Consider the following 14,979-nt stretch of genomic DNA (forward strand, 5'->3'; position numbering starts at 1 on the left):
TGAGTTGAGCAGTTTCAGAATCTGAATCTACAGGTACCTTCATCCACACAAATACATAGTGGGCTCTGGTCATAAACACCTATGAAGCTGTTGGGGCAGTTACTTCGATCTTTGATGGACACTAAATGTATGTCATGGTTTGTATACCAGTGTGGTGCCGTCTGCACCATTATTGGCCTTTTCTCTCTGCACTCTGTTTAATGCACTGGAGACATAGTTCAGTACACTTTAGCCCATTTTACATGGCACTGACCTGTGTCAGTGCCAAACTTCACCACACGCCTCTTCCGTTCCTAATATCCATTAACCACAGGGGCATGTAATCTTCATTAAAGCCAACCACAAGGGGCTAATCCAATTGGCTGCCACAACGCTCCATCTATTATCATGGATAACTGGACCAAAAAATGTGAGTCACTGTGGCAACCTCCATAGTGACAAATGTATGCTCTCAGGTGGAGGAAGTCCACCCTAAATTAGTATCTGGTGATTAATTTAGAGCATACTGACCTACGTGAGCCCACCTTAACAGGGTCGTAGGGGTTAAATAACAAACAGTGCACCAGAATGCAGTGAGGAGAGAAATGAAAAGGTTAAGAAAAAGGAAGTGAACTCAGTGGGAGTTTAACGCACACTAATATCTCATTAGCCTCCTGGCCTCTGCCAAGATCCCAGCATGCATCACTCAGCCCAAGGCTCAGGGGAACCATGGAGATGGGAGGATAAAATTGATGTGCATCGAGGGACAAATAGAGAGATGGAGGGAGCAATGGGGAGGGAGCTAAAGATGGGGGAGAAATATTATTTACTTTCGCTATGGTCCTAATTTTGGTCCCTTCTTGCGTCTGCATTATTGGCCCATTTACAGTGTGTGTTAAGTGTTTTCTGAGAGCTCAACGGGTCGCTCCTGCATTAGAGTTTTAATGGAATGGGCTCTCACTAGAGGGCTGTGAATGAATAGCAATTTATCATAACACACCATCACAAAAAGCCACTTAGATTGCACACAATAGTTTGTGCTGATGCCACCACAGATATCTGCTGCGTGTGGAATGTGCATACGCCGGCCAGTGTCTTCATACTCCTCACTGTGTGTGCTTACACGTAACCTTCAATCGTCTCAAAAGACTGCAATCATGGCAGCAACAAAGCCCTCATCTTGTCTGATGTTGGAGAAAAATAATGCCAGTGCCCATCCCATAATGGTGCCATTAAACCTACAGGACCCATCATCTTCATACATGCCATTAACTCCCAAGCCATCACAGCAGCCAGTCCCCACACCCCACTGCTTCCCTCAACTCTCCTTTAGGGATTGCCCCATCAGCACAGCTCCCCTGTTCATCCTCTGATGTAGCCCTTTTGCTTCTTAATTTATCGTCTTATCATATTATTATATTTAGTAGATATGACCTACTAACCAACAAATAAATATCATCAAAAACTTAATGAAGAGGTTTGATATGCTAAACCCATACTGAAATTAGAATGACAATTTTTTTTCCAGTAGTAATAATTTCAGATAGAAAATAGTTGTATTAGCATTATGCTTGCCTTCAGAGCCATCTCTAAAGCCTGGAGGAGACCTAAAGATGATATTTAGGATTTCTTCTAGCCCAGAAAGGTATCTGTGATTCAGTGTAGCGATAGCAACTTACTCTTATACTGCATATGCCCCTATTTCATTGAAGCTGTGAATGTTATTTTTACAAGTTAAAATGTTAGTAGTTTTTGCATTGTGTGACAGCGTTGTTATGTGCATTTGCATGTGTGTAACAGTAATGTGCACGAGTCACTGGCTCCTAGAGCATCTCCAGATTCTATCTTTTGGATTAGCGGCAGAGTGTCAGCCTCTCCTCATCCTCGCCTCTTTGTATTTGGTGTTTGTGTGTGTGTGTGTGTGTCTCAGTCTGTGCTGTGTTTGTCATGCCGGGATGCAACAGACAGAATTGTAATTATCGTGCAAAACTGTCACACACACATTCCTCTTTTCTGCATACAGATAAGCGCCTGTCTGCCGTCACCCCACATTCCTAGCTCACTCACGTTGAGGATAGCATTACTAGGACTTTTAGAGTACGTTTTAGCTCATTATCTGGAATCAGTTGAGTTGTATAGTGTTTAATGTACAGAAAGTTTCCATTAGTTTTAAGCCCCTTTTTTCCCCAGGAATGCAGTTTGTTCAGGAGTGGATTGTAACTTACCAATGCCATTCACATGAAAGGTTGACTGTGTTTGCCTACCCATATAAAGCTGTTTATACCAACTTTAGGTCGCTGCATGAAAAGGTCAGCCATGGTCAGTTCCCTGTGTGTGTGCTGTAGTGCCTCAAATGTGATGCCCTAGATCACAACGCCTGTCAAAATGCAAGCAACTTCATTAGGGCCCCTTCTGCAGGAATGGGACAGCCTCCCACCACTGCACATCCAAAGTCTCGCTGGCTCTGTTTACCAAAAGTGTCAATCAGTGAAAGCTGCAAGAGGGCACTTATACTACTGAAGGACTGCAGGGAGTCCTAGTTAGTGTAGATGTACATGTGTGATCCTTTTGTTTTCATTTGCAGTATAAGTGCCGGTGTGGAAATATTTAGAACTAGGCCTGGTGTACAGTAAATAGATCGAGTAGTGTAGTGTGGTTGCTTTGCTGCTTGACAATAAGGAAGTTTTGTCAATACTGGTTGGTAAGCCTTCCTTCTTAGGGAAATGAGAATTAGTAGTTAATTTCAAATAGGCCAACACTCAGTGGTACTGCATTAGTACTCACTCACTGCTTTGCAATGTCAATATACCCTGGTCCATGAAATATTTGTCTAAACTAGAGATACTATTTAGTAAATAAAGCTACTGTTCAAAATGTGTTTGGGGGAGTTGCATATAACACACTATTCTTAATTCAGTGAATTTACAGCATCTTGTAGTATGAATCAATGGGCACAGCAAGTCTTTTGTGACTGGCTGTCACCATAATTCCTTTGGGATAAGAGATGCCCTTGATCTTGGCAGCTGATATTTACCCTAATCCCTGACCAAAAGGAATGATCATGGCCATCCTTCATATTCCTAATAATACCCAGCGTGAGTTAACTGCTAATGAAATTTTGCCTATTTCCAACACAATAGATAATATATAGATGTATTCATGGTGACCATTTTGAATGCTTACAATCATATGGGAAATATCATTATTTTAGATTTCACTGCCCCATTGAAACAGTATATACCAGAAGGTAAGGGCAGCTGGGGCAGGTTGTCAACAATCCAGACAGCACAGCAGTGGTGTTAATATACTTTTGATCCCTGCACCTAATCCTACTAGATCCTTTGCTTAGATTAATTTAGAAGTCATAATGCAGAGTTTGTCCTTCCTTTGAGTCCAAATCCTCTTTTGTTAGATTGTACGTCTGAATGGCTTTGTGCATCATTGTGCTAGGATAAATGCTTAGGATTGGGATGGCAGTGAATCACCGCTGGTATTTAAATGATTGCATTTCATGCATTCATTTTTTCCCCTCTCATTCTTGATATTGTGCCACAGAGGCTAGACTGCAGTCCCTTTTCCTGTTTGATTGTTTGCCACATCAGCTGAACGCACACAGCCCAGAGAATAGTAAAGATATAGAGATCTAAGTAACACTCAGCTCTTTCTTAATACCACCTGAGCCCTTTCACTGCAACAAACAGATAGAAGCTGTCCCTATCTATTCATGTTGGCAGAAATTAGCCAAGCAAATAAATAGACTTGTATATTTTTATTATTCTGGACAGGCACAAAATAGGACCCACTAGAACAAACAAGGCAATATGAACTATGGTTGCGTTCCGAATCGCATACTCTTTCTTTTTTCTATTCTACATACTACATCTGACGATAAAAAGAATCTAATTAGGATGCAGTAGGCATACTATTGGGACGTACTTTTCTCTCTTTTTTCATCATAACATTGCGCCTTGATCTTGCCTCTTGCTTTTATATCCGTCGCATCCCCGTTTGTTTTCATAACATGGACCTATAGGCTTCGTCGATGTTACGTCACTTCACGTGCGCACTGGATTGTGGGTCAGAATCGCCCAAATGGGATGCACTTTTCAACACTAACAATCTTGGCCGCATGAAGTAGACCATCCGGGTATTCTAACCATCCTAAATCTGGCCACAAGAATCGGGACATCCTAAATCTTTTTTCTACATACTATATAGTAGAAAGTATGCGATTCGGAACGCAACCTATGTCACTGTGCGGCCCCCAGCAAGGACCCCTGGACACTTGTGGAAAAAATGAGAGCCGGCCACCACCTGGTTTTAAAGATACAAGCTTTATTGAATTGAACACACACAGAAAGCACATCAGCAACAGCAGGGACTGTGTACTAGCTTTGCCAAGTGAATGAATCCTCGTCCCTCTGGTACATTATATGCTCATGTATATTGCCTGGCTGGCTGTGGCAAATATGAAAATGCTGTTTAAGGACTTTTAATATCAGAGCATTTTAACAGAAAACGAACATGCTGTTGTTTGACTTTACACTCTTTGTTCCTCTATTTTCTGTCGCTGAGATGGAACTAAACAATCAATGCAAAGGTTATTTGTCAGTACAGGCCAAACACATTAACATACATTGATTTTTAGAACAACTTTTTTCTCTTTAGCACATAAAATTGCATGTACAGGTTTGCTGTTCAAGTTTAGTGTTAGCTTAAACATTAGCATTTCTTATTGGACGAATATGAAATATTAAACCCTTTTGATTAGCACTAGAATTACTTTAAAATTACATTGCACTTATATTGACAACTGGAATCCCACTAAACTGCTATGTTCTCTTTTGTCCACCTTCCTGCAGCCTACCTCTGCGTTTCTGGGTGAATGTAATCAAGAACCCCCAGTTTGTGTTTGACATCCATAAGAGCAGCATCACAGACGCCTGTTTGTCCGTGGTGGCCCAGACCTTCATGGACTCCTGCTCCACCTCAGAACACCGCCTTGGAAAGGACTCGCCCTCCAACAAGCTGCTTTACGCCAAGGACATCCCCAGCTACAAGAGCTGGGTGGAGAGGTGAGCTGTCCACAAAATGTACAAACCAATCAGTGTGTGTGAGTGAAAACATCAGAAAACCTGCATTAGCCATGTTACGTTCTAGCACACACACACAGTAGCACTGTGTGATCTATGAGCCATGAAACACAATCCAAATTACAACACAGTGGAGAATGGATGGGGGCGCCCAGGGCTTGAGCTATACCGTACAGACGAGTCAGGGTGTTGTTGAGAAAGATGCAAGGGGAGAAAAGAAAGAGAGCATTTGGTCATTTGTTAAGTGAAAGTTTTATTAAATGTATTTGTCAGCGGGGGGAGGAGAGGAGCTCCTGAATAAAAGATGGGGTAGCGTGAGGAGTATTTTTGTATGTGTATCTTTGTCAGAATGTAATGCCTCAGGAGCAGAATATATGTTCACTGCTTGAATGGGTGGAACCAAATGAGGAGCCTCAGGCTTAGGACTGTACTCATTAGTCTTGTGGTTGTCTGCAGTGTGTTTGTGTCTGTGCTCACCCCACAAACTTTAAAGTGGTCTGCTGATTCATATACGTAAGCATATGTTTGAATACTGAAGGCAGAAGAATGTGTGTGGAAACAGAATACAGCAATACTTTCTGAAGAGGACGGCACAAGTCAAAATGCTAGCCTATATTTAGTTATATATACTGTGCTTAAAGACCAACTACCCAACATGCATACTCTGGCTATTTCCGGAAATGCTGCTTGTGTTCATAGTTGTACGAAGGAAATTACTATTCTGCAGTGTATATACACCATGCCTTAGTTGCAAATGGGTTAGAGAGTACTGTCATCAGAAGACCACAAAGGAAGTGAATTATTCCATTGAAAAAGCCTTAGTAAGATAGTAATGACTGACTAAGAGTGGATCTAGTGCTGCTTCACTCTGCTGTCCAACCATGACAAAGTACAGGTCATGACAGGGGGAGAATTAACAAGCAGCAGCTAGAAAAGAGGACTGTAAAAGGACAGAAGATATGTCCTATCCTCTCTGCTTTATGCTTCATCTTGATTGTAAAAAGAGCATGTTCTTACCAGGTGTGTTTGCTAATGGAAATGTGTGTCTCAGGAAGGAAATGATCTGCTGATTATCTGCAAAGAACACAAATAAAGTACACAAGTAAACAAATTGCATAAGTATGCATGTTTAGCATATTAATTGGTGCTGTGAAGTGTGCTAGTGAAAAATTGACACATGCCTCAAATTTGCCTTGGGAGTTGATGGCCTCCTGACCATGACAAATCAATCATGGCTGTTACATATGTTTTTGTTTACAAGACTGTTTGATTATGCATCAGTACATTTGCAGAGCTAACATGTTTATCTTTATTTGTAAGGGCAGCTCATAGCACAACTCATAACTTTGCAATAAATGTCTAAATTCATCTAATGTGGCTTGTATTTAAAAGGCTCTGTATAATTATGTAGGACCTTTTGTAAATGTTTGTAAGTACGTGACTGCAGGCTTTTATGCTTTAGCGCAATGAGGATGATTGACAAAATATTAGTGTTACTAGAATTATTTCATCAAACTACCCAAGTGTTTGAATAATTGAAACTGAGTCAGGCCTTCTTGAAAGCAGGTGAAATTTACTTGCAAACAGCATACAAGGGAATCAACAATGTACCTGGATTGATACATGGTTGAATACATCGAATGAACAGTGTACAGAGATTATATGTCCGAGAAATGTGTAGGCGTATACACTCGGTTTGTGTGTCCAGCCCGTTTTGCTGGCGAAAGCAGAAATGTTTTTAATTAGGCAGATATTCCCAGAAATTCATCTCAGCTGGTGTTATCCTTCATACAATGTCTGATAACAGAATATGGGGAGTGAAACTACTGTGCACATGAATGCGTCATACCTCTGTATGTGCCAAAATCTTATTAGGCAGTTTCTTCTTCAAGGCTAAACAACAACTTGTAGCAACTGGGACAAAGTTCAACAGCCAGAAAGCATGTATTGTGCATTAAAATATTATACAATAAAGCAAATTAAATTCTGTTAACATTCCACCCTTTTTATAATATTTAATGCAACTTTCAGGTAACACTTCAAAGCAAAAGGGCAAAGCATATGAGTAAATATATTTCAGTCAAGCAGAATAATATCAAGTACATCAACATTACAGTTGTGAAATTGCAAGTGTGTGTACTGGTGCAACATCGTTTATGTACAGTTTCAGAGAGGACAGTCTTTGTAGAAGCCAGGGAACAGGAACCTAGGTCGTCTTGATGGTCAACAAGTCCCTTTGTGGCATTTTGACGCAAAGTGTCCTTCATATCACAGTCACTGGGGGAATGGTTAGGTATTACCATAACCTATTCAGATTGTTCCTCAGTGTCCAATTGTCCTTATTGAAGCATGGTCAGCTTCGTCTTCTCCTTGCATCTGAAACAGAATGAATTTGAGCAGTAACATGTTCTCAAAAGAAATGCTCATCATTCTGCCAGGGTTGTTTCTAAAATATCATCCTATCCATTTTGCTTGCTCTAGATGTCACAATTAACGCACAACAACATTTTAGGATAGGTTTGATTTCATTCTTCAGTTCACATTTTTTGTCTGTGTTTGGGCAGCATTCAAGCACACACAGGCAGGCAGGCCCTCCCTTTTCTGAATGGGACTGAATCACACACACACATTTTCCTTCAGATACTCCCATTTTTCACCTCACAGAGACTGCGTCTCCCACACACATTTTTACATGTGCTCTCTCCTTCTCTCTTTTCAAACATGCATTTCATCTATCACATAACACATTATGATCACATTGTTCAGCACACAAATCCCTTTTAACTTGTAGTTCAAATCAAAAGCATTGAACAATTCTTTTTAGTGAACATTTTCATAAAAAGAACACAAAAGGACGCTTTTTGTAAGTTTATGCTGGGACTTCAAATGATTGACTGCACCTTTAATCTTTAAGGTTCACTATGGGGCTTGGATTGGCAAGATATTTAGCTCTAAACTTTAAAGCGTTTAGCAATTTAGTCAGAACTCTGGTCATCTTTAGGAGACAAGCATTTTATAACCCATCATAACAGCATAACAATTGTATGCACACTTACTAAAACCTTTTATCTCCCTTCCCCTACATACTTTTTCTTTCTTTATAACATCCATAAACAATCAGTTCCAAACAATCTTTTTCCTCTTACACTTTCAACAACATTCTCTTATCATCTCTTTGGCCACCACCTTTCTCTTTACTGTTCTTTATCTGATTCTCTGGACCTGCCAGCAGAAGAGCAGCTGAGGAGCCGGGGTTTTGGGTCTCAATGGAAAGAGACACAGGAAGGGGTAGAGGAGACTTTTCTTCACCAGTCTCCTTTTTTTTTCTAATGTCTATCTTATCATTATCCATATTATGTAATTAAATTTTTTTTAAATGTAAAATCTAATATCAAATTACCCAGTAATCTATTTAAACAGGGTGAACACCCCTATTCCCTCAAATTAAATTCTGTTAACAATTAGGTTAATATTGCAAATAACCTGAATAATTTCCTTAAGCCACTTATTTCAAACCATAGGATTTTAGTTTGGTTTATTTAAAATCTACCTTAAAACAAGCACATCTGGGCTATTCACAAGGAGCTCAGTATATACTGGCCTCCAGCACTGAACAGGTGTTGTTGTGCGTGTGACCTCTGTGCAAAGGCTATGAGCAACACCCACCTGCCTTTTTCCTTTGCTCAGAAGACTGGCTTCCCTGGCCAGAGTTATCCAGCCAAACACCACCTCCTCCAGCGGCTGAAATGTAATATGTAAATAAGTTATAACCAGCTTTAATTAACATAGTTGATAGGGGCAACACAGCTGCTCCTGACATTGACTGATTACCCTTACCTCAAAGCAGTATGTGTGCTGCTATGGCGTTCAAGGTTGAAGTCTAAGGCCTGTCAGTGTCTACTATGTGTCCATTATAGTCATGTTACTATAACACACTTGTTGCTCCTGTACTACGATGCTTGAGTTACATACCTTCAAACACCTGCCATAAACCACTGCAAGGAGTAATGAGTTTGAAAGACAGCAGCACTATCTACATTAACCCACAGCATGTCTGTTTCCCTAAATCATTTTATAGTTTGACTGACACTGAGCCGATAAATTCCTCCTAACATGTGTTATGCTTTGTTTTAATAGGTACTACTCAGACATCAATAAGATGCAGGCCATCAGCGACCAGGACATGAATGCCTACTTGGCAGAACAGTCACGGATGCACATGAACGAGTTCAACAGCATGAGTTCTCTCAGTGAGATCTACTCCTACGTGGGCAAATATACTGAAGAGGTATGGAAAACTGAGACTACTCTTTTAGTCAAGATGTAGTGCAAATTAAAACATTTTGTGGGAAGAAGGATTGAAGGAATAATCCACTGAGAATTGTTCTTGTATATAGTCTACAATTATATAAAGTCTGTCTAGGCCCAACAAACTCCACCAATCAAAGGGTTTGCCTGTATTCAGCCTGAGAGGCAAAGCCCAGGGCAAATGAGACCCTAAAGCACAAGCTGCTAGCTAGTAAATATATTGCCTCACCAATAACATTATTTCTGCTCTACTTCTTTATGGTAATGTTTCATCCCTAAAGTAAGTTGATAATGTACTGTATTTATCTCGTCGTGGAAAAGGAGACAATTCAACACAAATAGTTTGGTACAACACTATGGAAGATTGGTACTTCCTTTGATGTGACTACTTCTGGCTGCAATCTTTTATTAGCCAGATTTTAAGCTTAAATGGAGTGAACAGTTAATGTTATATACAAAAAAGTGATACACATTAGGATATTGCATTTACTAGAGTAAAATCTATATAAGAAAAAAGACAACACATTGCACTATCGTGTTATGGCCTTAGATTAGTTATGATGACATCCCACATTTGAAATGACAGAATATCAGTTTGTTATGTTGAGAGCTGTAAGTAATGTGTGTGTATGTGTGTACTTGGCAGATTGTGTGTTCACTGGAGCAGGACGATGCAGCCAGGAAACAGAGGCTGGCCTTCAAACTGGAGCAGGTGGTGGCCTTCATGAGTCTGGAGAGCTGAGGACCACACTTCCCAGGGCGCACTGGGAAGAGACCCCATCACAAACCGAGCCGTGCCTGAGCAAAGACCTGTCCCCATCTTTTTTCATCATGTGACTTCCTTCCTCCGCCTTTCAAAGATGATGACTTCTACCTTTTTCTGCTTCCTCTTCCCCTGAAGAAATATTTTGTTTTCCTCATCCACTCTGCTGCATAGACTAGTTTATCTGGATATATCTAAAGGGTGGTCCAGGGGGCTGAGGTTGGAGTTTCCCACAGTGCAATGCGGGGATCACTCAGCTTCCCCACCAGAAGAGCTTCAAGGGGGTGATTGCTTGAAAGCTGGCCATATTGGCATACTTCAATCCCCCTGCTAGAAGAAAAGAGGGGAGAAAAACATTTTTAAGTTGCCTTCAAGAATTTACACTGATAGGTAATTCTTTAAAAACCACAATGTTGGCGTCCATTTTGTTGAACTTTTTTTTCTGAAAAAATAGGATAGTTAAAATAAAAACATCTCTAGAGTCCAGTTTATTGTAGTTCTATATTCAATATACGGAATCAAGAGGAAACATCAAAAATTATGACTGCAAGCCAAATGAACACCTCTGAAGAAAATTAATGCAAATGATGGGTTTGCCAAGTTTACACTGTACCTTCAAGCGAAGCATACATATCTTCGAAAATTTGGGGCGAGTCCAGGCAAACTTAGAATGTTCTTGTGTTCTTTCAATGTAGCTGGAGGTGTATTTAAGAAAAAAGACTGCTGGGGATAGGGAAGGATTAGTGCTTCTCTGAATTTTTCCTTTATTGAAATGTGACTGACACTTAAACTTTACAAAACCAGAGCATCCCCCGATCTATACCCCTTTGCAACATTCGCACATTTTCCCCCTGCCCAGCATACATTTACGTCAGAGAAAATGCTCATGATTTCTGCTTCCATCCGGCTTATGTGGCTACTGCAAAATTAACCTACTAGACAAAACCACTGGAGGCCCCGACCCAAGTTGGATCCTCTGAAAGAAGCACACAACCAACTCTGGAAGACTAAACCCCAAACACCATGGAGCAGTGTTTGTCTGACTCTTTGCCACTTCCAATCTTGTGCCGCCACTATGACGGTCTATCAAAGCACACACACAGACACACACACACAAACAGCAGCTGCCCAATATCCTGACTGCCCACATATCTACGCCAAACCTGGAGGGGTGGTAAAAGGAAGAGCTGACTGAAATTTGCTGGGTAAGAAGAAACTGCTTGATCATTAAAAATGAGAAGAATGATTGAGTCCAGTGTAGCCAGAGATGGCTGACTGCTCCCTAAAGTGGTTGTGTTGTTGTGAGAGTAGCACTTCTTTCCCAGGATGTTCTTATTTAAAAAGACTTTTGTGTGGAGAAAAATGAACAAGATGGACTTAGTGGGTCAGCCAAAAAACCAAAGGAGCTTGAAATTTCAAAAACGGTGAAAAATGTATTTGTAAAGTGCCACTGAGGAACTGACAAAAAAAAGGACTATGTAAAAGACAACCACTTCTAAAGACAAAAAAAATAATATTGTGACTGGAACTTTAACAAACCTGTGTGATTTTTTTCTGACCTCAGTGTGTCGAGGTGAGAGGCTCTGTGGGCGTGGTGAACCGATCCATCCTTTCTCTTTCCATCGTCCAGGGTCTCCTGCTCTCGGCACACCGTTCACCCCTTGTCTCCGGCTCCTGACTTAACCAGTTTTCTTTTCCTGTTTTGCACAAGCGTTGGAGATGGTAGCTAGTTGCATACGGCAAAAAGACCCAACTCTGTTGAGTGTGTAACTGTTGAGGCGCTCTTGTCTGTATTAGTGTAGTTGTCCTCAGTGGCGGCAGGGGGCGGCCTTCTCCAAGACTAAAAAACAAAAAACAAAAAAATCTGATAGAGCAGGAACAAGAACATGAAGTGAGACACAACACAGCAGGATAAAGAGAAAATAATAGACATTAAGCATAGATAAGACTTGTTTGGAGAGAGCGATTGAAAGAGATGATGGGAGGCGCCCTCCGTACCTTTTGACCTCTGCCCTTTCTTTTGCCTTGACAACGTGCCCCATGTGGTGATGTGAATGTGTGAAGACCGCCCTAGGTCCACCTTGGGTCCTTTATTGGCTTTTTAAGCGCATGTAAAACGTAAACAATTTAAGAAACTTATTTAAGAAAAAAAGTGAAAAATAAGAAAATTTAAGCCTTGCAATGATGATGTGGATGTGTTCTTTTATCTTTCTTTTGCTTGGAAGAATCGAGATGGAGCAAGTGGATTGTTCATGTAATAAAAACTATAACTTTCGTTTAAGGTGGAACCTTTATCCAGTTCGATCCCCTACTGCAGAACCTCATACCCATGGTTTTAGTGAAGTGTTAGATTAATAAAACAGATACTATATACCCTTGCATGTTGACCTATGGATGGTATGAAATGGAACTGCCTTGCTGAAAGATATTTATATAATACTATGAGGGACTTGGAAGTTACAATTTTCAAGCCAACCATTCCCATTTAAGACTATGGATTTCACAAAAAGCCAACATTAACCCTGTTTTGAATTTATGTTACCATTTACTGTGTCCTTCATTCCAGACCATTTGTGTTTCTGTGTCTCTTTAGTTTTAGTGTTGGTACCTAGAAGATGCAAGTTAAGTCTTGCTCTGTCTTTGCTGCTATTGCATCTTGTTTGTAGAACTGTGTTTCATCAAGATAATTACTTACATTTCACAACAGGAAAGAAACAGTTTGAGTGATACAACCCTGTTTTCAAATAACTGAATATGGGATGGAAAAAAGGGTTAGGGTTATATTGACACCAGGTTCAATCTATTAAAAGCAACAAAAGACTGCATCGGTTTTCCACCATGTCTGTCAAAACATACAAATGTTACAACTAGTCCTTTCAGTGTTCATGAAAAACACATAAGTCTTGCTAGCAGACCTATGTTTAAGAACAAGTTTGGCAAGTGACTGTTTCTGTCTTATGTCAAATGTACATGAGACATCCGAGTCATGGTCCATTATTCACTGTCTGCAGCTTTACCATAAGACATGTCTGTTGTTTCAACTTGAGGGGGTACATTCACAAGGTGTTTGCTGGACATGTTAAGTAGTAAACATATCAAGACTATTCATATCCGTTAATGGAAAATGAGGGGGAACAAGGGTTCATTTAGTGACAGGATGATTCATTCCTGCAAAGCTGGAATCGATGTTTTCAGAAACCTATGACTCAAATACATTTAGATAATTCTAGATAATTCTAAAGAACCTATTTAATTCATGTATGGCCAATGTATACTCTGTCTAGATACCCAAAGTTGCCCCTCACAGCCAAGGGGAGAGTCCTGGACTGTCATTGTGAATCTGCCCCCCAAGTGTAACATCCTGTCTTTCATTTCTCCTTCCCCTGTCCCTGTCCCTAGCAACAAAGGTTGTCTGCTAGTCGCCACCTCGTGTTGCCAAGAGCACAGATAAAGTTTCCACCTTCAAACGTTTTGTAGGGACTAAAAAGGTCCTTCTAGCTCAGTGTTATAGCAGGTGTTACAGAAACATGCTAGAAAAGACTTTTACTAGACCATATTTGAAAGATAAAGAGTATCTTATCGAGAGATAAAAACGAAACCTGGGGGATATAAGGCGAGCTTCTCTAACTTTGTTATAATTAATTGTATACCTGTGTATGTAAATATAATGCATTCCTATTTTGCAGTCAAGAACAAAATACTATTTGTAATATAGAATAAACTTTATTATGAAACCAAGCTTTGCATGATTGTTTTTGCTCTTTGTGTCAGTTTGTCAGAGTGTGGTCTTGTTAATAGCTTATTGACAACAGCTCTTTCTGAAATATACTGTAGTTCACAATCAATCTGAAATATAATATTCTGAATCAAAAAGTACACATTAAAGCTGGGGTGGAGGATTTGGGGAGAAAATGGCAGTTGGGCTAGAGATTCGAATCCAAATACCTCAACCGTGTGTTGGGGGGGGGGGGGGGGCGCATAGCCAACAGTTCACTTTCACTCACTGTACATTTGTTTACAAACACAAACGAAAGACATAATACTTTTGAAAATGTCTTAACTTTTGAGGAGAGGTGGTGCGAAATTACATACACATTTATCTATCTATGAAGTTACACGGCCGGGGCACAGGGACATACAACTACAACAAAGTAGCATGAGCGGGGAACGCACGGGGAAGAATGTCAACTAGACGGCAGGCTGACAGCAGCAATAGAGAAGTGCAGGAGGTCCGTGCAAGACTAGTTTGTTTGATATGTCGTGATTAATGTCCTCACAGACCCCCGCTGTCTGTAATACAGCCTCTAGTTTAGCCTCTTCTATCGCTACGGTAGTAGGCCTATATCGCTAAAGCTGTTTCTTCCATGGACCTATTATAACATATTCCAGTTAATTCACTGTTTGACTCTTTTTCCTATTTGAGTAACTTTTCACTCTGAGCGGCGCTGTTGCCCACTAATGGTTGATTTGCATAATGTCGATTCCAACATAAAGGACGCATGGAAGTATGAGGGCAGTGACGGATATAATGTTGTAAACGTATGTCTCTATTTACGCACGGAATTGGAGCATAAATGAGCCTTTACGCTCCTACGCGTGACGCTTAGCCGCGTTAGCCAATCAGCTTGGAGAATGACCCGACGTCACATACATCGGCAAGATCGGAGAACAGTGTACACAGAGGCTGAGAAACACGAGGAGGAAAATCATGTATTTGCGGGCGGCCGGTGCTGTATGACAGCCGCTTGGGAATAGAAGACGTGGGGAAAGTGAACCAGGAGAATGGGGTGCCTCGTTAATTCAGTGAATACGTGCGGTTGTGCTTTGGCCGATAAA

At 40.6% G+C, this 14,979-nt stretch overlaps 1 protein-coding gene across 2 annotated transcripts in view; it reads left to right on the forward strand.

Annotated features, from left to right (window-relative positions):
* Positions 1-13,831, forward strand: part of plxna4 (plexin A4) — a 211,609-nt gene extending 197,778 nt beyond the window's left edge. Inside the window, exons 30-33 of one of the 2 annotated variants that reach the window (XR_013845451.1) lie at positions 4,842-5,054; positions 9,210-9,360; positions 10,027-11,348; positions 11,708-13,831. Coding sequence is in view for 1 of the 2 variants with exons in the window: in XM_080050959.1 (XP_079907085.1) it covers positions 4,842-5,054; positions 9,210-9,360; positions 10,027-10,122 (460 nt within the window). In the remaining variant the exon portion in view is untranslated. Of the gene's footprint in view, positions 1-4,841; positions 5,055-9,209; positions 9,361-10,026 lie in introns of both variants that reach the window. The other variant, XM_080050959.1, reaches the window with a different exon arrangement.
* Positions 13,832-14,979: the final 1,148 nt, after the last annotated feature.

This window comes from Ammodytes marinus (genome assembly GCF_949987685.1).
Source record: "Ammodytes marinus genome assembly, chromosome: 22".
Taxonomy (NCBI): domain Eukaryota; kingdom Metazoa; phylum Chordata; class Actinopteri; order Uranoscopiformes; family Ammodytidae; genus Ammodytes; species Ammodytes marinus.